The sequence below is a fragment of the Maylandia zebra genome, linkage group LG12 (genome assembly GCF_041146795.1).
Source record: "Maylandia zebra isolate NMK-2024a linkage group LG12, Mzebra_GT3a, whole genome shotgun sequence".
Lineage (NCBI taxonomy): Eukaryota > Metazoa > Chordata > Actinopteri > Cichliformes > Cichlidae > Maylandia > Maylandia zebra.
The window spans coordinates 22062875-22086144 of record NC_135178.1 but is presented as its reverse complement, the minus strand read 5'-3'; the positions used below and the strand labels follow the sequence as shown (position 1 = coordinate 22086144).

The 23270-nt window shown below is 43.4% G+C and overlaps 1 protein-coding gene and 1 long non-coding RNA gene across 2 annotated transcripts; one reads left to right on the top strand and one right to left on the bottom strand.

Moving 5' to 3' along the window:
• The first annotated feature begins 881 nt into the window (after positions 1 to 881).
• LOC143421356 (uncharacterized) lies at positions 882 to 2472 on the top strand. The gene is made up of 3 exons (XR_013100994.1): positions 882 to 1089; positions 1348 to 1407; positions 1934 to 2472. It is a non-coding gene; the product is annotated as an uncharacterized LOC143421356 (long non-coding RNA).
• A 13285-nt stretch (positions 2473 to 15757) lies between these two features.
• On the bottom strand, positions 15758 to 18571 carry LOC101481511 (beta-1,3-galactosyl-O-glycosyl-glycoprotein beta-1,6-N-acetylglucosaminyltransferase-like). Its single transcript, XM_076890468.1, has 5 exons — positions 18459 to 18571; positions 17640 to 18130; positions 17438 to 17531; positions 16755 to 17159; positions 15758 to 16630 (listed from the first exon to the last, which is right to left on the bottom strand). Exons 2-5 carry the CDS (start codon positions 17942 to 17944, stop codon positions 16145 to 16147), a joined length of 1290 nt encoding a protein of 429 aa, XP_076746583.1. The 5' UTR covers positions 17945 to 18130; positions 18459 to 18571; the 3' UTR covers positions 15758 to 16144.
• Between the last annotated feature and the right edge of the window lie 4699 nt (positions 18572 to 23270).

Here is a 23270-nt window from a genome sequence, read left to right as displayed (position 1 = left end):
CTGAGATTGAAGAAGTCACTTAGATGAGTGACGAAACGTTTCTCCCACAAAACGTTACATCCAGATGAACAGAATCAACTTTTGGAGAGTGCTTCCTAAATGTTTTTGCTGAAATTGTTTAAATGAACACTTTCATGGTTATTTAACAAATGATCAAAACTAAAGTACCAATGTGAGATATACATCATTCCTATAACACCAATTTTCTGGTAATAGAAATATTTAGCTCACACCATGCTCCCTGTATGATACATTATAAATTTAATCAATTAGAACTTTACGTATTTAGACCTACGGCTAAGCGTTGCAGTAAATTATAGGATATACATACTGCTGAAGACAGTGTTGTTGTTAATGTATGTTTGGAGGCGTTGCACCCCGGAACCTTAAGACGTTTTTCAGGGTTTTCCCTGTCATAATGTTATGTGAGAAACAGTTTCCTGTATGTGTTGCGACCAATGACTGTATAAAAGATGGACGACGCGACACCGCCTCCTACCATTGTGCAAAAATGAAGCCAAAATATCCCGCTTGTGGAGGCTGCCATCTTGCAAATTTGGAGCCAGAGTCTGCGCAGTAGTGACTTGAGGTGGAGCGACTGTGTAACACTCCCGCCCACACACCCACTGGACGTGACCGCAAACACGCCCCCCTACACTTTTTACGTAGCACCTGTGGCTCGAGTTTTTTGCTGGTTTACCGCGACTGACGACTCGTTTAATTAAGGTAAATACAACCATGTCATTGTTATAAAAAAAGAAAGACACACAGTTTATCATCTTATAGTTCTACAATCGCTCTGTTGTTAATTCGTTTGCTAGATTAGCCGCTAGCATACGCACTGTGTTGGAGGCTTGTTGCTAGTGTAACAGAGTCATAAATCACATTGTTATAATTACACAAAATGTGTTCTAAACCCCCAAACTGCTCCTTTTATACCTGACTTTTAGGACCTCCAAGCCTGTAGTTGTGTTCATTATCAGTTAGAGCCCCTCCTCATTCTTTTCTTCTTCTTCTTTGGTGCAATACTATAAATACAGTGTACCCGTTTTGCCTCTCCCCTTTTCCTACAATTCCCCTGTGGGAGAGGTGGGTGTCATTTCTTTCCAACACCTTGAAACACACATAATTCATATTTAGCCACCCTGATGTTTATGATTGCGATGTTAGTTCAGTTATTGTCATTATTAAGCCTGTTTTTGTAAGATGTTATAAGTGTGTAGTATGTGTGTATCATAAATGTGTTTTAGGCGCCATAAATGCTAGCATGAATATATACTCCTTGCTAGCTTGGGAGCTGTGGTGGGTTGAGCTAACCCTCTTCCCCACTGTTTGTATTTGGTCTAGGAGCTGGAGTGGGCAAATTATTTACTTGGAGGTCTTTCTTTCTTTTACCTTTTTTATCAGGTATGTCGGATTTCATGTTGTTGTTTTTGTTTTATCTTATGTCAAATATGTTACGTGTAAATGCATATTTTATGTTTAATGTAAAAATAAATGCCAGCCCTTTTCCTACAATTCCCCTGTGGGAGAGGAGCTGGAGTGGGCAAATTATTTACTTGGAGGTCTTTCTTTCTTTTACCTTTTTTATCAGATACAACGCAGAATCACACCGGTTACACTAGCTAGTTAGCGATGCTACACACCTGCTACTCTTAATAGTCTTCAACACTTATGTTTTTTTATCCATTTTTAGACAGCGATGAGATCAGCTGCACACTCCACAGAGGCCCAGAGTTACTGTTAATATGAAAAATATAATGCTGTCCTTTGAGATTTTAACATAAGACTGAGTGTAATGGATCTAAAACTGTTTAAATCTCTAGTCTACAGCCTGGTAACATGGAAACTTTAAAAACAGCAGCAGAACGTTTCAGTAATGTAGTCTAATGTGTTCTTTTCATTTAATAATAATCCATATTATGTATAACAGCTACATTCACCCTGGAGAGAAACTAGTGAGGGAGACCATCAGGACCAGGCTGGGTTTCTGGGTCCAGAGGTTTGGAGAAACTTCTTCCCTTTCTTTCATCACAGCTGTCCTGTGCCAGAAGTTCTGTTGACCCACTGAGAGAGGCATCATTTAAGAAACACCAGGAACACTGAAGCTCATCGCATTGATCAAGCAGGACTCATGATGTTCACCAGCAGCTCCCTCACAGGGAAATCTTCAGAGCTCCCCCGTAGGCCCGCCCCAGAAGATGGATAAACCCAGCATTTCATGAACACTGTGATGGAGACCTTTGGTTTGTGTAATGTTATAAATACTTGGATACTCCCCAGAGGCTCCGGACTTTTATATAAAGATATTATATTCAGTCCTGTAGAAAGTTATATATTTAAAAATATATGATCCTCTTTGGTTACTCTGGTATGAATAACTGAATCACTTTATGGTAAATAACCCACTATGTGAAAAAAAACTGTGAAAGAATTCCAGATGACAAGTTTGTAGTCCAACATACAAGTGATGACCTTTGACTTTCATCAGGTTTTATTTAATTGTGTTAGAGAAACTCAAACGTGCTCTTCATGCAGCTGAGTACATCAAGTGTTTAAAATGGAAGCTGTGCAGGTCTGAGATACAAACTGAGGTCCTGTTAATGCTGATATATAGTGACACAGTTACAGGGGTGATTAATCCTTTTGTTTTTTTGTGTTTAACTTTATCAATAAAACAGCTGCAGCTTTCACTGCAGCACATGTGGTACGTTAACCTTTGTACTGTTTTCATCAGTTCATTTTGCAGTTAACATGTTGGATGATCTGTCTGCTGTCACTGGGTGGTGCTGAGGTCTGAATCTGAGGGCAGCTCCTGTAATCACAAAGAGAACAGAACCATCAAACTCAAATGTAAATTTTATCCCTCAAAATTGAAATAAAGCTGATTCTTCTGTCCTCACACTCAGGATCTGAAGTTATTCTCTTACATTTTTTTCAGTATTACAGTACACTACAGTACTTTAATCCATAGTTCCCGAGTAATGAGGAGCTACAAGGTACAAGCTTTTTTTTTTAAAAAAGTTACTGTCTTTATAGACGTGGCAAGAGACTGAAAACATGCTGTTGTTTGCACATATTTAATAATCAGCTCTGCACAGGAGCTGAAGCAGGATGCAGCCTGTTGCTTTTCCAGTATAATACTACTAAAAGTACAGTAATTAGTGAGTAGCCCGGAGCGTTTCTCTTGATTTCTTTAGTCAGGGTAAATTCATTCACCTGCACGGGTTAGCTAAACGAACCCTGACAGCCGAGTCCTCATCTTAGCTAGCTAGGTCTCAGGACCGAGCTAAGGTCGGTAGTTACGGATTAGCTTACAAACACGTTTAACTTACCGAAAAAGTGCAGCGGGGCCTCGGGTCCTTCTGTCGGGTAGTCCAGTTTACTGAAGAACACCTCAGGCTGTCAGGTTAAAACACTCGGTCGTGTCTTCGTAGCGTAAACGCTGGCCCTCCTCTCAGAGCCTACGCTCTATCTGCTATTCGCGAACAGAGATGCGCAAGTTTCTCCGTGACTGCAGCTGCCAGTCAAAGCTGTTATGATGACGTTTCACCCCAATTTAACATCACCGCGGTAGGAATTAGAATCAACCTTATGGGCGAGAAGACCCCTTGGACATCAATCAGCGTGATGAAAACTATTGATAACAAAAGAAAGAATCTTTGGAAAAAAATTATCTGAGGAGAATAAATTTATTTTAGTCTGACCCCAGTCCCGTCCGCTAACATGGAGGAGGCGGAGTTTATGACCTATACTGCAGCCAGACACCAGGGGGCGATAGAGATGTTTTGGCTTCACTTTTCACTTTTGGGGAGCTGTCGCGTCGTCCATGTTTTATACAGTCATTGGTTGCCACTAGCAGCAATGTAAATTTAATCAATTAGAACTTTACATATTTAGACCTACTGATAAACGTTGGAGTAAATTATATAACATGCTTACCTTGTGATGTACTCTATGTACATCACAAGGTAAGCATGTTATATAATATATAAAATATATAAGCAAGGAAGAAGAGGAGTTTCCTCTGGCTTACGTAAGCCAGAGGAAACTCCTCTTCTTCCTTGCTTAATGGGAATGTTGTGCATTTCCTGGTTATTTTGAATTTCCTGTAAATATGCAGTTTTGAAGACGCAATGTTGGTTTTAAAGTCCATATCTGTAAATCGTGATTAAGAGTTGAGTAATTACTAAAACCTGTGATTTAAAACTAAAAACCTGCAGTCTTTGGTTGCATTGATAATCATGGATCTGAATACTCTTCTGGAAGTTTTTGCTGATGGTCAGTAATTTGGCTTTCTGAAATTCTTCCTTCTCTCCCTGCAGGATTGCTGAGCAATTGCAAACTTTCTCTGGGCTCTCATCACCATCTGTATACTCTAGCCATTGATACCTGAGGACGTAGGCAGCACTTCTGCCTGTTTTCAGTTGACTAAATTGTGAAAGCATGCAATAACCATAGCTGCCAGCCTTGTTTTGAAAACTGCATTTTTACAGTAATGGGAGAATCTCAAGTACAAAGTGTGTGAGAGCTCCTAAAAAGTTCTATATTTAATCTGTTACTCCACCATTAACCAAGAGATGATATGAGAATAGCAGGGAAACACACATACATATGTATGGAATATTTAAAAAAGAAATTTAAGTATAGGCCTGTGAAACTTCTTAAACCTATTTTTTAAAGTACTTTCACATGTAAATCTGTGTACTAATCTGTGAAGAAAAAGAACCAACATAAAACTTTAAATTCAATAGTTTTAGGCAACATACAAAATAGGACCACAGCAATTCATCCATCCTCATCCGCTTTGTCCGGGGCCGGGTCGCGGGGGCAGCAGCCTAAGCAAAGAGGCCCAGACCTCCCTCTCCCCAGCCACCTCCTCCAGCTTATCCGGGGGAATACCAAGGCATTCCCAGGCCAGCCGAGAGATATAATCTCTCCAGCATGTCCTGGGTCTGCCCCGGGGCCTCCTCCCGGTGGGACATGCCTGGAACACCTCACCCAGGAGGCGCCCAGGGGGCATCCTTGTCAGATGCCCGAACCACCTCAGCTGGCTCCTTTCGATGTGGAGCAGCAGCTGCTCTACTCTGAGCCCCTCCCGGATGGCCGAACTTCTCACCCTATCTCTAAGGGAGAGGCCAGCCACCCTTCGGAGGAAGCTCATTTCTGCCGCTTGTATCCGTGATCTCGTTCTTTCGGTCACTACCCACAGCTCGTGGCCATAGGTGAGGGTAGGGACGTAGACCGACCGGTAAATTGAGAGCTTCGCTTTTACACTCAGCTCCCTCTTCACCACGACGGACCGGTGCAGCGTCCGCATTACTGCAGCTGCAGCCCCAATCCGTCTGTCGATCTCCGGCTCCCTTCTCCCATCACTCGCGAACAAGACCCCGAGATACTTGAACTCCTCCGCTTGGGGCAGGAACTCATCCCCGACCCGGAGTGGGCACTCCACCCTTTTCCGGCTGAGAACCATGGCCTCAGATTTGGAGGTGCTGATCCTCATTCCCGCTGCTTCACACTCGGCTGCGAACCGTTCCAGTGCGAGCTGGAGGCCCTCACCCGATGAAGCCAACAGAACCACATCATCTGCAAAAATCAGAGATGAGATTCTGAGGCCACCAAAGCGAAAGCCCTCTGCCACTTGGCTGCGCCTAGAAATCCTGTCCATAAAAATTATGAACAGAACCGGTGACAAAGGGCAGCCCTGGCGGAGCCCATCACCCACCGGGAACGAGTCCGACTTATTGCCGGCAATGCGAACCAAGCTCTTGCAACGGTTGTATAGGGATCGAATGGCCCGTAGCAATGGGCCAGACACCCCATATTCCCGCAACACCTCCCACAGGACACCCCGAGGGACACGGTCGAATGCCTTCTCCAAGTCCACAAAACACATGTAGACTGGTTGGGCAAACTCCCATGCACCCTCAAGTATCCTGGAGAGGATAAAGAGCTGGTCCAGTGTTCCGCGACCAGGACGGAAACCGCATTGTTCCTCCTGTATCCGAGGTTCGACTAACGGACGAACTCTCCTTTCCAGCACCCTGGCATAGACTTTCCCAGGGAGGCTGAGGAGTGTGATCCCCCTGTAGTTGGAACACACCCTCCGGTCCCCTTTCTTAAAGATGGGGACCACCACCCCGGTCTGCCAGTCCACAGGTACTGCCCCTGATCTCCACGCAACATTGCAGAGGCGTGTCAACCAGGACAGCCCTACAACGTCCAGAGCCTTCAGGAACTCGGGGCGGACCTCATCAACACCAGGGGCTCTGCCACCAAGGAGTTGTTTAACTGCCTCAGTGACCTCGCACCCGGAAATTGGCGGGTCATTCCCCTCATCCCCAGACTCTGCTTCCTCCTCGGAAGACGTGTCAGTGGGATTAAGGAGGTCCTCGAAGTATTCCTTCCACCGCCTGACAATTTTCTCAGTCGACGTCAGCAGCGCTCCGCCAGCACTATACACAGTGCAGGTAGAGCACCGCTTTCCCCTCCTGAGACGTCTGACGGTTTGCCAGAATCTCTTCGAGGCAGTCCGAAAGTCTTTTTCCATGGCCTCTCCGAACTCCTCCCACACCCGAGTTTTTGCTTCAGCCACTGCCCGAGCCGCATTCCGCTTGGCCTGTCGATACCTGTCGGCTGCCTCCGGAGTCCCACAGGCTAACCAAGCCCGATAGGACTCCTTCTTCAGCCTGGTGGCTCCCTCACCTCTGGTGTCCACCATTTGGTTCGGGGATTACCACCACGGCAGGCACCAACCACCGACCCTAAGGCGCAGGGAACAAACCCTCTTGTCCACCGGGAAAAACCCCAACGTACCGGCAGCAAGCCGAGGGGATATTAGGATACCCACCCCAGCCCGCCGCCTCTCACCAAGGGCAGCTCCAGACTGAGACTCCAGACTGAGTGGGAGGTGTTATCCAACATCGTCTTTATCTTGGACAGCATCCGCCTCTCCGACACCACCTTGGACTCCCTCAAGGTGGTGTCGGAGAGGCGGATGCTGTCCAAGATAAAGACAATGTTGGATAACACCTCCCACCCACTCCATGACATGCTGGTCAGTCACAGGAGCACGTTCAGTGAGAGACTGAGATTACCGAAAAGCACCACTGAACGACACAGGAAATCATTCCTGCCTGTGGCCATCTCCCTGTACAACGCATCCACTTAACACACTGGTTACTGCTACAACTACACATGTTTCTTTTCCAACTATTTATTTATGAGTGACTTATGTATGTATGTATGTATATATATGTATATATTGTACTATTCTTAGTTAGTGTATTGTCTGTCTTGTCTTAATGTTGGTTTAAAATGGAGCACTGTAACAAAAAATAATTTCCCCCAGGGATCAATAAAGTATTCTGATTCTGATGATTCTGAGACAGAGTCCAGCCCCTCTCCAGGAGACTGGTTCCAGAGCCCAAGCCATGTGTAGAGGTGAGCCCGACTATATCTAGCCGGTACCTCTCAACCTCACGCACTAACTCCTTCCCCACCAGAGAGGTGACATTCCATGTCCCTATTGCCAGTCTTGGCAGCCGGGGGTCAGTCCGCCAGGGCCTCCGCTCCTGGCCGCCACCCGGCACACAATGCACTCGACCCCTATGGCGCCTCCTGCGGGTGGTGGGCCTGCGGGAGGATGGGCCCATGTCTCCTCTTCGGGCTGTGCCCGGCCGGGCCCCATGGACTAAGGCCCGGCCACCAGACGCTCGCCCTCGGGCACCCTCCCCGGGCCTGGCTCCAGGGCGAGGCCCCGGTAACCCTATCCCGGGCAGGGTAAACTGTTCCCTCGGTGTCCTTTTCATAAGGGTCTTATCACAGCAATTCATGTTACCTAAAAATAAAACAAACACCTGTTTTTAAATGAAACATTCTATTAGGTTAAAATAATCTAATTTAGTTATTCTACAGGCATAAATTGCGTAATGACTGCTTTACCTCTGTGTTTTGTAGTATATATGATAATAAGCTTCTTGATGTGCACATGCATAAAACTAAGTGAGAAAGTGATTTTACTATTACTATTAACATGGGTAAAATATGTGATTAATACATGAGAAAAGAAATCTGCCACAGCAAGTACCTAGAGGTCATCGGAATGGAAAGATCTGGGAAATCAACATCAGATAACCCGCTAGAATAATAGACCACTGACATCAAGACAAGGAAGCTCCTAACCATGCCAATCCAGCACCCTGAGGAACAAGCTCTTAGTACAAGATCCATAGAGGCAGGGGTCTGCCACACCAGGCAAGACCCCAGGTGCAAGCTGTGTAAAGATGCCCCTGAGATAATCAGTGATGGGAGTAACAGCATTACAAGTAACGGCGTTAAAAGTAACGGCGTTACTAACGGCATTACTTTTTTCAGTAACGAGTAATCTAACTAATTACTATTCCTATCGTTACAACGCCGTTACAGTTACTAACAAGAAAACGCGGTCCGTTACTATTTTTCAACAAACAGATGGTTGGAGCTGTGTTCAGCTTACCGCATCTTATATCAGTTGCACGGAAGCATAGCTGGACTGGCCATCGGGCATACCGGGTATTTGCCCGGTGGGCCGATGGTGATTTTTCATTTTTATGGGCCGATGGGTTTTTTGTTTTTTTTTTTCGTTTTTTTTCCGTAATGGTATAAACACTGAAAGGTGGTGGATTGGCCAGATGCTGGGAGATGTGTAAAAATAACTCAATTGTTTGGTGGTTGCTATTGCGGAGCTTCCACAGATTCAGTAACATTAGCAAGTGGTGGAGGCCAGCAGATGCAACACGCTGGCAGGTGGATGACGGAAAGGCAGGAGGAGCAGAGACCCGAGGCGGTGAACTGAACTTCAGGTAAGAAGTTATGACCTGCAGTCTATCTGGGTCAGATATAAACCAAGTTTAGGTGGAGTTTATTTTCGTTATGCTGACTTTTTACAGTCAGTTACAATAACTGGTACTGTGTGCTAGCTGGCATGACGGAGTTTCTATACTGCTGGGCGGGTGCTATGATGTTACTGATGTTGAACTTGTTTTATCTTATTTTATTTATAAGGTTAGTTATTAGAGTTTCCAACCCTGCTGTAAAAAACAGAATCGTATTCAGAGAAAATATTACGCGTTTCGTATTGAGGTGAAAAGGAACACAGTTTGTCCCGGACTTCAGCTACAATGGAAAAGAAACAAAGCTGGAGTTATTCTGTCTTTGCTGCACAGCTGCCTCTTCTTCTCTCATTCTCCCCCCTCCCTCTCCTGTTTCTACTTCAATCATAAAACTGATTAGTGATCAGCTGGTCGGCTTTTCTCTCTTGTTTGTTTATCGCCCACTTTGCGCCAGAAAGAGGAAACCAGCGGATGGCGCGCTAAACAACAGCAGCACGTTTAAGCTTGATCAGCTGTTGTTAGAATTTATTTAATATTAATTTCTAGTATCAGCTGATGCTTGCTGGAGCCACAGCTGTAAAGCTGCTGGTCATTATATCGGTTTGGATATGTGGTGAGAGGGAAACATGAAGATGAAACCAGGAGATGTCCTTACTGAACCATCAGAGCTGAACAGGTGATGGAGAAACAGGTTTACCTTTAGGTGACATGAATGAGTTGAAGGGAAGTTATGAGTTCATAACTTCCCTTCAACTCATTCATTTCTGAGAGACAAATAACACCAGAATCCTTTTTTATGTAGCTGACAGCTGGTAACTGTGCAGGGGCAAGTCTAGCAAAGTTTTGCCAGGGGCCCAGGTAGGACATTAACAGGGAAAGGGGGGCAAAAAGAAATACTTTTCTTTCTTTTTCTCATTTAAAATGTCTCGCTTTTAACAAATAATTATCTGAATCTTACAACAAACGTTTTCATCTGATGTAAAATGTATAGAAATCCATAATTGTACATAGTAATTTTTTTTAGGGTCCCATCATAATTTCTTCAGAAGTAGCTAAGTACTGTATATGATGCCAGTATTTTCCCACATTTTCTAGATACTGTACCAGTACTGTGTGTAAAATGCCAAACAAGCTTTTTTTTTGGATGAAAGAAGAGAGTCTGTTCTTCATTTTGGTAGGTTCAGCGTTTATATGATCATAACACACAGTTTTCTGTGGCTCTTCAAAAATGAGTAAAAATGCTCAAAAACCCTGGCAGTGGGGAGTTACCTGATTTGAAAATGGCTGGCAGTGAATGAGTTAATTACTTTTTCAAAGTAACTTGCCCAACACTGGAGATAATCCAGCACATAACAGCAGGGTGCAGTATGCTAGCAGGCAGGGTATACGTGGAACACCATAACCAATTGTATACATCAGAATCAGAATCAGAATGGGTTTATTGCCAGATGTTGAGGTTTACAACATTAGGAAATTGCTGCGGTGCTTCAGTGCAAACAATAAGAATTAAAGTGCTATGTAGAAAGAAAGATATGTGCATGAGCTATACATGAGATATATACATGAGAATAAGAATTATGAGTGCTACGTAGAAAGATATATACATGAGTGCAGGTGGTGATCAGTGCCAGACATGAAATGATGCAGTGACACAGCGTAGGGTCATGTGTTATGTGTCATGTGGCGGGGACAGTCATGTGGTTATTGTTCATGTGTCCAACAGCAGAGGGGAAGAAACTGTTCTTGTGGCGAGAGGTTCTGGTGCGAATGGACCGGAGCCTCCTGCCTGAGGGGAGCAGGTCAAACAGACTGTGTCCAGGGTGAGAAGGGTCAGCTGAGATCCGGGCTGCACGCCGCAGTGTCCTGGAGGTGTACAGGTCCTGCAGAGATGGGAGTCTGCAGCCAATCACCTTCTCAGCAGAGCGCACAACACGCTGCAGTCTCTGTTTGTCCCTGATAGTGGCTCCAGCGTACCACACGGTGATGGAGGAGGTGAGGATGGACTCGATGATTGCAGTGTAGAATTGCATCATCGTCCGTGTTGGCAGGTTGAATTTCTTCAGCTGCCTCAGGAAGTACATCCTCTGCTGGGCTTTCTTGATGACGGAGGTGATGGTGGGCTCCCACTTCAGGTCCTGGGTGATGGTGGTACCCAGGAAGCGGAATGAGTCCACAGAGGTGATGGGGGTGTCAGTCAGGATGATGGGGGGGAGTGGGGCTGTGTGCTTCCTGAAGTCCACAATAATCTCCACTGTCTTCTGGGCATTCAGCACCAGGTTGTTGTGGCTGCACCAGGACACCAGACGTTCAACCTCCCTCCTGTAGGCAGACTCATCCCCGTCAGAGATGAGCCCAATGACGGTGGTGTCATCTGCGAACTTGATTAGCTTGACAGACTGGTGGGTGGAGGTGCAGCAGTTGGTGTACAGGGAGAAGAGCAGAGGAGAAAGAACACAGCCCTGAGGGGAGCCGGTGCTGATGGTCCGGGAGTCCGAGACATTCTTCCCCAGCCTCACGTGCTGCTTCCTGTCCGTCAGGAAGTCAGTGATCCACCGGCAGATGGGATCAGGCACATTCATCTGGGAAAGCTTGCCTCGGAGATGGTCTGGAAGGATGGTGTTGAAGGCAGAGCTGAAGTCCACAGACAGGATCCTGGCGTAGGTTCCTGGGGAGTCCAGATGCTGCAGGATGAAGTGTAGGGCCATGTTGATGGCGTCGTCTACAGACCTGTTGGCTCTATATGCAAACTGCAGGGGGTCCAGGAGGGGGGCCGTGAGGGTCTTGAGATGGGAGAGAACTAGGCGCTCAAATGACTTCATGACCACAGATGTCAGAGCCACGGGTCTGTAGTCATTTAGTCCAGTGATCCTAGGTTTCTTGGGGACAGGGATTATGGTAGAGGACTTGAAGCAGGCAGGCACATGACATGCCTGCAGTGAGGAGTTGAAGATGCCAGAAAACACTGGGGCCAGCTCGTTTGCACAGTGTCTGAGGGTGGCAGGAGACACACCGTCTGGGCCGGGAGCTTTCCGAGCATTCAGATTCTTAAACTGCTTCCTCACATCTGCTTCATGAATATGAAGAGTTGTGGTCGGAGGAGGTGGTGTGAAATCCTCTTTTGTGTGGGGTGAGGAGGGGAGTGTTGTAGGTGAACAGTTTGAAGGTGGTGATGGCTCTATGGAGGGGGGAGAGGTGGGGGAATGAGTGTCCAAAGTGCCTCTATTGTTGGGGTCGTTGGAGGTGTGAAGGCTGCCTGATGGCTCGTCAAAACGACGGTAGAAGTCGTTGAGGGTGTTGGCCAAGAGCAAGTCGTCAGTGGAGTGGGGGGTTTTAGGCTTGTAGTTTGTAATATTCCTAAAACCTTTCCACACAGAGGCCGAGTCATTCTCTGAGATCTGCTGCTGCATCTTCTCAGAGTGCTGATGTTTGGCAATGTCCACTTCCTTAGTGAACTTGTACTTGGCCTCTCTGTAGCAGTCCCTGTCTCCGCTTCTGAACGCCTTACTCTTTTCCAGCCACAGCTTTTTGAGTTTAGGGGTAAACCAGGGTTTGTCATTGTTATAACTCACCCTGGTGCGTGATGGCACAATGCTGTCCTCACAGAAGTGGATATAGGAGGTGACAGTGTCCGTAAACTCGTCCAAGCTGTTAGAAGCAGCCTTCATTGTGTCCCAGTCTGTAGACTCCAAACACGTGCGAAGCTCCTCCACAGCCTCGTTGCTCCACAGTTTTTTGGTCCTCACGACAGGTTTGGAGAGCTTCAGCCTCTGTCTGTACGCGGGGATTAGGTGGATCATGACGTGATCAGAAAGTCCGAGTGAAGCGCGCGGCACCGTGCGATAGGCCCCGCTGATCGTGCTGTAGCAGTGGTCCAATGTCCTCTCCTCTCTGGTCGGGCATTTAATATACTGCTTGTATTTCGGAAGCTCATGGCTCAGATTGGCTTTGTACACATAGTATGCAGGAACATCTGTGCTCAGTATGGGCTGGAAGTCCCGAGGTCAAAATGGGAGATGCCTCTTAGGGTGGTCGAGAATGACCCAGCCAAGAGTTTGTGGGACTTCCCCATACAGACGGATATAGTGTTGATGGCTAACCAACCAGACATAGTAGTGATGGATAAGCAGAGGAAGACGGATGTAGTGATATATGTAGCTAACCGAGAGATAGCAACAGCAGGAAGAAAGAACATGAGAAGCTGGAGAAATATCAAAGGCTGAGAGTAGAACTCAAGAAGATGCAGAGGGTGAATGCAACAGTAATCGGACCTCTTGGTGTAGTGACCCCCATGCTAGGCAGGAGGCTCCAGCAAATTCATGGAACAACATCAGAGATCTCTTTCCGGAAGAACGCAGTCCTAGGAACAGCATAGATACTACACAGGACCACCCGCAAGGGCAATAGGGGATGTATAGATCTATATATCTCGATACTGTATATCACAGCACAGAGAATACGGACAAAAATACTAAACGAAATATATTTCAGCTTTTGTTTATTATTATGTATATATTATTAATTTAATATTAATAATATTATTAATTAAATTTCATTATCTGCATCTTTACCACACATTTGACTAAGTGTACAGACTGTAAGTGCAGTGAATGCTAAAATTATACACGTAACATTGGCATATACTGGACATGCAGTGCTGAGATTCAGGATACTGTGTTAAAGGCTGGGATTCAATGAATTCATCATACAGGCAAGTTTTGAGTATTAATTTTCAGAATGCATTAACAAAGATAGCCAATATTGAGCAGCGTTCGATACTGTTACCCATCTGCTAGTCTATACCATCTATACTAGTGTATAGAAAAACAGCAGCAAAGTAAGTGATAAGTATGTATATGTTAATTAACATATGTAAAATGAGAGCCTTCATTTTTTTTATTACAATGACCAATAGAAGAAATAATGTGTGATATTAAAGGTAATTAATATTAAATACATAGCAAAGAAACATATTAGCTGCTTCAAATTGGGTTTTTGGGGGCATTTTTCAGCTTTATTTGATAGACTCAGGATGCCCCCTGGGCGCCTCCTGGGTGAGGTGTTCCAGGCATGTCCCACCGGGAGGAGGCCCCGGGGCAGACCCAGGACACGCTGGAGAGATTATATCTCTCGGCTGGCCTGGGAACGCCTTGGTATTCCCCCGGATAAGCTGGAGGAGGTGGCTGGGGAGAGGGAGGTCTGGGCCTCTTTGCTTAGGCTGCTGCCCCCGCGACCCGGCCCCGGACAAAGCGGATGAGGATGGATGGATGGATGTTTTGCAAATAGAATAGACAACAGGTGGAAATTATAGGCAATTGGTAAGACATCCCTAATAAAGGAGTGGTTCTACAGGCGGTGACCACAGACCACTTCTCAGTACCTATGCTTTCTGGCTGATATTTTGATCACTTTTGAATGCTGGTGGTGATTTCACTAGTGGTAGCATGAGACAGAGTCTACAACCCACACAAATGGCTCAGGTAGTGCAGCTCATCCAGGATGGCACATCAATGCGAGCTGTGGCAAGAATGTTTGCTGTGTCTGTCAGCCTAGTGTTCAGAGCATGGAGGCGCTACAAGGATACAGGCCAGTACAACAGGAGACGTGGGGGAAGGCAACAAAACAGCAGTAGGACCGCTACCTTCACCTTTGTGCAAGGAGGAACAAGAGGAGCACTGCTAGAGCCCTGTAAAATGACCTCCAGCAGCCCACAGATGTGCATTTGTCTGTCCAAACAGTCAGAAACAGACTCCATGAGGGTGTCATGACAGCTCAACATACACAGGTGGAGTTGTCCTTACGGCCCAACACTGTGCAGGATGTTTGGTATTTGCCAGACAACACCAAGATTGACAAATTCGCCACTGGTGCCCTGTGCTCTTCATAGATGAAAGCAGGTTCAGACTGAGCACATGTGACACACGTGACAGAGTCTGGAGATGCTTTGAAGAATGTTCTGCTGCCTGCAACATCCTCCCGCATGACCGGCTTGGCAGTAGGTCAGTAATGGTGTTGGGTGGCATTTCTTCGGGTGGAGGCTGCACAGCCCTCCATGTGCTCACCAGAGGTAGCCCGACTGCCATTAGGTACCGAGATGAGCTCCTCAGACCCCTTGTGAGACCATATGCTGGTGCAGTTGGCCCTGGGTTCCTCCTAATGCAAGACAGTGCTAGACCTCATGTGGTTGGAGTGTGTCAGCAGTTCCTGCAAGACGAAGGCATTGATGCTATGGATTGGCCTGCCCGTTCCCCAGACCTGAGTCCAATTCAGCACAACTGGGACTTCATGTCTTGCTCCATCCACCAACACCACATTACATGACAGACTGTCCAGGAGTTGGTGGATGTTTTAGCCCAGGTCTGGGAGGAGATCCCTCAGGAGACCATCCGCCACCTCATCAAGAGCATGCCCAGGTGTTGTAGGGTGATCATATAGGCACGTGGAGGCCACACACACTACTGAGCCTCATTTTGACTTGTTTTAAGGACATTACATCAAAGTTGGATCAGCCTGTAGTGTGTTTTTCCACCTTAATTTTGAGTGTGACTCCAAATCCAGACCTACATGGGTTGTTTGCGGCCATTTTGTTGGACATTGAATCATTCTCCCAGACTGCTGTTTCCACAATCAATTTACCTGTAGGTTCTCTATCTATTTTCTATAGTACACAGCCAAACACTAAAGTTTTACATTTTCTACCCTTGGGTTATGAAATTATCACATGCCATGCTAGATTAGCAATGATAGTCTATGTAAATAGTAATGTACTTAATATAATTTTAAATAGCCATTTAATTACAAGCTTAAATTGCCGAAAAACTGATAGTAAATGATAAAATAGAATGAAAAAGAAGAAGAACTTTAAAAAAGAATAACCCCTACAGGCTTGGTGTGACCCATCTCCTAGATGTTATTTTACACTGTTTGACACAACTGCAATTTGATGAACACTTAAGAAATACAAATGATAACATGTGACATAATAATAATCATCATCATTGTCACAAATCAAAATGAAAAAAAGCTAACTAAATGGTTTCCCAGTTACAGGTGGGAGTTCAGTTGACTAAGCAAATCACTATCACAAAACTTAAATCAAAAGGCGTGACAACACTGCTACATTTAGTAACTGTCGTACAAATTCAGACTCCACAACTTTTATAACACATCTAGGTCCACATGAAGTTATGATCCAACACTATCCAAGAATGTGTTTATACTTTTGGTTATCCATTTGAATTGTTTTTCATAGTGGATGATTAACTCTCCAACTAATCCAACTCAGTCAGTGCCTTGTGTCTCAGATATTTCTCTAAGCAATAGATAGCAATGGGATCTCTGTCTGCATCAAACTTATTGGCAAAAAGGTGATGCTGTTCAATCAACCACTGCAGGTCTCCAGCACCATACACACATATTGATCTGACATGATGGCCTTTACATTCTGGGTATACTGCTTGCAGAGAACCCTCTGACCCCTCGTGCCCCTGCCACTTCACCATCCGTGCAATTGCATTAATGTCTGTGATGTCAAATTTACGGTTGGGCCATGTTGAGCCTGGAACACCAGGCATTCGTTGTATTGTTGCCCACAGAAACTCATCAGGACTGTAGGTGTCTTTGGCCCACTCAATGAGGGCCTGTATTCGCTTGTCTTCCAACACACTGTGAATGTAACCTCGGTTGACCACAATGTAGGCATTTCCTGATAGTATAGGGAGATTGAAGGGAGTTGGATCCTTTGTTTTTCCTACTGGCTGGGACAATTAAAAAGTTAGTATGATCGTAAGTAAGTCTGAAACAATGTTTTTTTTACAATAGCAAAGTAAATTGATCAATGGCAACATGATACATTATGAAAAAAATATCCAAAAGAAGTACCTGCATTTTTCCATCAATTACTTGGTAAACATTCATCACCCTCTTCTTCTTTCCTTGAGGCATTTCTTCAGACTCCAAACTGTTACCTCCTTTCAGTGAATGCAAAGCTTGCACAATTTCCAAGTTAGTTTTTAGAGGGAAATCCTGACCACAGAGGTTGATAAAGTATTTCCAGTTTGTACTGGTGTTATAGAGATCAGCCATACAGTTAAGATCAGCCTGTACACGTGTCCATCCAGCGTAGACCACATCCACAGGCTTGCTGACCATGAACACATTTGGGAAACAGGAAGTAATGGCATTGATGGCAATAAAGACTGAGGCCGGTGCTTTTTTGTCCACATGGACGCAATAAATATTTTGAGGTGTGTAGATAGCTCGCAGTAGTCGCTCAAAGTTTTGCACCTAAAGATAAGAACAATTTAATTGGCTTCCTAAATGTTTTTGGTGAAAATGTTCAAATGAGCACTTTCATGGTTATTTAACAAACGGTCAAAACTAAAGTACCAATGTGAGATATCCATCATACCTAAAACAGTAATTTTGTGATAAGAAATTTCAAAAGATCAAGCTCACACCATGCTCCCTGTACTGTACACCATGCACTGTACATTTAATCACTTAGAACTTTACATATTTAGACCTACTGCTAAACGTTGCAGTAAATTATATAACATGCTTACCTTGTGATGTACAACCATAGAGTAAGCCAGAGGAAAGTCCTCTTCTTCCTTGCTTAATGGGAATGTTATGTATTTCCTGGTTATTTTGAATTTCCTATAAATTCACAGTTTTCAAGACGCAATGTTGGTTTTAAAGTCCATATCTGTAAATCGTGATTAAGAGTTCAGTAATTACTAAAACCTGTGATTTAAAACTACAAACCTGCAGTCTTTGGTTGCATTGATATAATACTCATCAGGGATCTGAATAATCTTCTGGAAGTTTTTGCTGATGGTCAGTAATTTGGCTTTCTGAAATTCTTCCTTCTCTCCCCGCAGGATTGCTGAGCAGTTGCAAACTTTCTCTGGGCTCTCATCATCATCGGTATACTGTAGCCACTGATACCTGAGAACGTAGGCAGCACTTTTGCCTGTTTTCAGTTGACTAAGTTGTGAAAGAATCCATAGCAGTCCCAGTACAGCAATGAAATGCAATAACCATAGCTGCCAGCCTCGTTTTGGAAACATTTTTTTTTACAGTAATGGGAGAATCTCAAGTACAATAATATTAAAGTGTGTGAGAGCTGCTAAAAATGTTCTATATTTATTTTATGGTAACCTCTGGCACTATAAAATAGTAATGATTAATGTTTTATGATATGTAGACAATTTCCTTTCATGGAGTTATGCTGATCAGTGCATCTGTTACTGAACCTGGAACCAAGAGATGACATGAGGATAGTAGTGAAAAAACATGATATATGGAATATTTCAAAAAGAAATTTAAGTATAGGCCTGTGAAACTTCTTACGTCTAAAGTTCAGAACAAGAACCAACATAAAACTTTAAATTGAATAGTTTTAGGCTAAATAAAGCAAAAGCCGTTGTTTTTAAATGAAACATTCTGATAGGTAAAAATCATGTAACTTCATTATACTACAGGCATACATTGCGTAATAACTGCTTTGCACAACCACTGTGTTTTGTAGTTTGTTTTGTACCTTTCCTAACTTAATCAAGAGAAAAAGAGATTATTTCCTACCTGGGATCTTTCATTTGCAGAGCAAATCCTTTTTTCTATTCTCATAGTTATCTATGGCATTCCTTTTAAGGTTTTTGATACATCAAATCTTCGGGGCACGTTTTATTCCTTGAGCTAAACTGGTTACGGAAGACCAAACTGAAGACATTCTGTAAGCCACAGCCTCCAAATACCTGCAGTGGGTGAGGCAAGTTCCTAGTCAGCTAGATGGAAAGAAGAAGAATCAGGAAATCAACATCAGATAACCCATTAGATAACAGATCATTGACATCAAGACAAGGAATCTCCTGACCATGCAAATCCAGCACCCTGAAACTGTATGCTAAGCGAAAAGAAAGGAGGCCAAAGATTAGCGAGAGTCAGAATCACTGTCCAGGATGAGACAACGAACATCCACGAGTACATCAGGAAGTTGGACACAATCGACCCACCTGGGTCCTCCTTCCTCACATCCCCATGGTTGGCCAGCGTCAACCGTGACAGAATGATCCAGCCAAACATGGGCCCAGCGGACTCTGAGGAGAGGCTCAGGAGGGAGGTAATGAACAAAGTTTACAGACTATGTGATTTGTGGTGGGAGAAGCCCGGGGAAGTCTTGCGTCACGTCTCGCCGTGGAGAGGCAGCTGCAGGAGACGTTTTTTAAATTTCCCTGGCTGGTTGACTGTCTCAACCCATGGTTGGGACTTCATGGACTTCCTGCTCTCAACCCTCCACCTCCACTCTCCGAATTAGGCTGCTCACCGGCCCAGTCGTCTACATGGAAACGACGTTCATGCCGCCAGCGCCTCTCACCACAGTCGGATCCCCAGACAGCTCTACTGCCGGCTGTGGTGAGTAATGGGGACACTTTTTCATTTCTCACACCATCTGTTTCTTTGTTTACAGTGGACGGTGATGCCGCAGACGCTTCTGTAAACCAGCCATTAGTGCAGCTGGCATCGCCTCAGTCTGAGGTCTCCACACCACTCTTTGCTCCACCACCTGCGGCTACGGCGCCACCCAGACCTGCTCAGCCTGAGCCGGAGGAGCCCGCCCCGCTCACGGAGGAGCTCAGTGAGCTGGAGGAGTCCGCGCTGCCTGAGCAGGAGCTCAGCGAGCCGGAGAGACCAGCATGGTCACCATGTCCACCACGTCCACCTCCAGACAAGAACCAACATAAAACTTTAAATTTAAAACATGATACAATAACCTGAAACACTGACTTCAAAGTAAAACAGGAAACTTAGGCAAACGTGTGGCCCACCTTTAAGCACCTGTAGTACAGTTTGTTGTCCTTCAAAAATGTTCATTTGTGGTCTAGTGACTTTTCTGAGAAGCTTGGGAGCTTTGACAACTTGTGCCTTTCATCTTTGCAGAACTTGTAGGCGACCTTTAACCTTGTGTCACCTTGGCTCTCAGAACTGAAGAACCTTCTTGGATGAGAGGTCTTAGGTTACCTGTTAAGAGGTGGTCAGGCTGAGTCCAGAGGCGCACACTCAGAGGTTCAGCTCTCTATTTCACTACAAGGTCCCTTCATTCTTTACATATCTGATATAAGATTTTTTAGTTTGTGTTATGTTTATTTGTAGCTTCATTTAAAGGAAGAAGAGCTTGTGAATTGGAACCAACACAGGAAGAGTGATTGAAGCCATATGTGTAGAGGAATGCGGTGACATACGACACTTCCTCCTGTTTTAACAGACAAACTAGCGCTCTCTCTCTCTCTCCTTTTATGGGAATGTCTGAATTTCTATACATACCAAGTTATCTCCTGTTTCAGCTGACAAGCGAACAGTCTCTCCTTTTATGGAAATGTTTTATATTCTGAACATGCCACTCCTACTTCCTTGAAAACTTGCTTAAGTATAAATAAAGAAAGCTCTGAAAGCCCTGGGCGGTCTTTCCTCTGTGTCACATCTGTCCTGCACACGTTGCTGCAGGATGGATCGGGCGATGAGGGGGGATCGTCCATGTATGCATGAAAAAGATATCTTGAGTTTGAGTTTCTTTGCCTTCTAATAATTTTCTCTTCACAATATCCATGTCGAGCAGAGTGTAAAAATGGCCTTTGGGCAAGCACACACACTTCTTAGCAGTGCAAAGCTATGAGCAAAAACAGCAATATATGAAAATCCAGGCAGCCAGCCTTTGTCTGCCCAACCAATCCTTAAATTGCACGGCATGGATAATTTGCATTGCTTTGGGGATTTTGGAAATGAGATAGCTAATCCAATAATTAATGCGTTAGCTATCCCAGGTAATCCAAAAAACGAATAATTTGTTCATATAATAGCTAATCCCTGAGCTAACAGGAAAAGGAAATGGATTTTCATGTAAGGAGTGGAATTTTTTTCTTAAGGAAGTACAGAACGTCTGTTGTTTAAAAGATTTAATTTGCTTCAGCAGTTGAAAGTACAAGTTAAAGCGCTGGACCGCGATGTGAAATCAGCAATCTGCTTCGCAAAAAGGATGCTTCTCAGAGTGGGTGATACATACTCCGACAAAAACAAGTGTTGTTATGACTTTCTATCTTTCTTCTGAGAAGTGATGTGACGGTCCTGGCGTCTCCCAGATCGTCTCCTCCAGGATAAAACACCTCCCTCACCTGATTATTAATATTATCTAGCAATTCTAAGCCTGCTATTTTCTACTTATTTTCCAAGTTCGGGACATTCTGTTTGGACTCCCTTGGCCCAGAAAATATCATCCTGATTTTAACCAGTTATGATATGTTAGCATGTTTACAAAACCTTCTGCACTTCTACATGTCAATCACGATAATTCAATTCAGTCGTAGTGCAAAATCAAAGTTTTTGACCCCTATTGCATGGAGTGCCAACTCTTTCATGAGCACATAGCAATGTGTATGCAAAAAATCATTTAAAAAACAGCTTTCTTTAATCATTTTATTCCTAACAAAGTCAAAAATAAATCTTTGATTTTTGAATGTACTTACTTATTTCTCTTTTTTTGTGTTTTAAAAAAGATTTATAGAATCAGTTTTTTAGTTTGGAATTCAAAAATGTTTGTGAAATTTTTATTGACACTTTCATTATTTTTTTGTGAAATTCATTTTTGATTATTTATTAATGGATTAATAATTCATTTTGAAATATTGATTTTTAAGTAGTGCTTTTATTTAAATTAAATTATCAGATAATAATTTACTTTAATAATGTTTGAATAAATAAATGAATTTAAATTGCGTATTTTATCTTTCAATTCATTATTTAAGCACACAATTCTGTATTTTGATGCGTGTGACTCTTGTGGTCCTCCATATCCAAGTGCTTGGTGCTATATACAGTAAATACATAAATAACATTTAACTGAGTAGAACAGAATATCTTTAAACTGTACACATTTCCTGTTTTTATTTATGCAAGCCACATGAGCAAAGAGTTCAGAAAACATTTGGTCAAGTTAATGTAATAAGGTAGGTTACGCTTTATGTTTGTGGCCATAGAGTTGCTGGAAATTGAATAATTTCCCCTGCCTGCTGTTTCCAAAATCAATTTCTCTGTAAAACTAAACTTTTGCATTTTTTACCTTTAGGTTATTAAATTATCACCATGTTAAGCTGGATTAGCAATGGTAGTCTGCTTATATATTAATGTAGTTCATTTAATTTCAAATAACCATTTAAATACAAGCTAAAAAGCAAGAAAACTAGAGTTAACGATCAAATGAAACAAAAGAGAAGAAGAACTTTAAAAAAATCTCAAAGGTTCGGTTTGACCTTGGTCCTAGATATTATTTAACATTGTTTGTCATAAGTTGATAAACACTTAATAAATATAAATGATAACATGAGACATAATAATAATGATCATGATAATATTAATATTCACCATCATCATCACAAATGAAAGTAAAAAAGGCTAACTAAATTTTTAATTTGGGATCACAAAATGTCAATGGTTTCCCAGTTACAAGTAGGAAGTCAGTCAACTTCATCTCACCAAAGAACCAGCATAACAGTTAAAAACAGTTGTGAAAATATTAAAATCTGGAATCTAAAACAGGAACCACCTTTTACTGGCTTTGAAATTGAAAGTAAAAGTGATTATCTCCTGTCTGGGATGTTTTGCGCTCTGGCATTTCTTTTAAGTTATCTGATGCATCAAACCTGCAGGACAAGTTTTTGGTCCTTCAGTTAAACTGGTAAGCGATGGCATCTCTTTTAACAGACATATTTGTTTCGTACTTCAGAATTTGTAGTCATCACAAGAATGTGTTAACCCTTGTGTGGTGTTCGTATTTTTGTTACTCAGCCAGTGTTCATGGGTCTGGTGGACCCGCTAGAGTTTTGGCTTTCCAAATTAACACTATCAAACAATTTTATGTTAAATTACTCAACAGATGTTTACTTCATCCCAATTACAAGACATATGAACAGCAAACATGGTTAATTTTTTCCCTTTACCTTTGTTAGATCACATTTATGAATTAATGTGCTTCTCGTTTTTCTTTTATATAAAATGTTATAAATAAATCAGTTATAATCAAGTGGAGTGAGTGGAAAGACACAACACATTTACACGTGAAAAAATAATTAATTGTTTAATTTTTCTTTTGAAAAAAACTGAACACGGGTCTCACAGACCCGAACACCATACAAGGGTTAAACAAATATATACCACAGAGATCTTATAGCAAACAGAAATGCATTTAACGTACTCAGGCAATTACAGTGCTATTTCCCCGCAGCCTTAACACCAAGAGTAAAACTTATCTAGCCGACATAGCAGGAATAAGTATACTGCACCTGACAGAAATAACATGCTCTTACTTTAAAAGATACGTTGCTCAATCACATGGTTCTTTTCTCC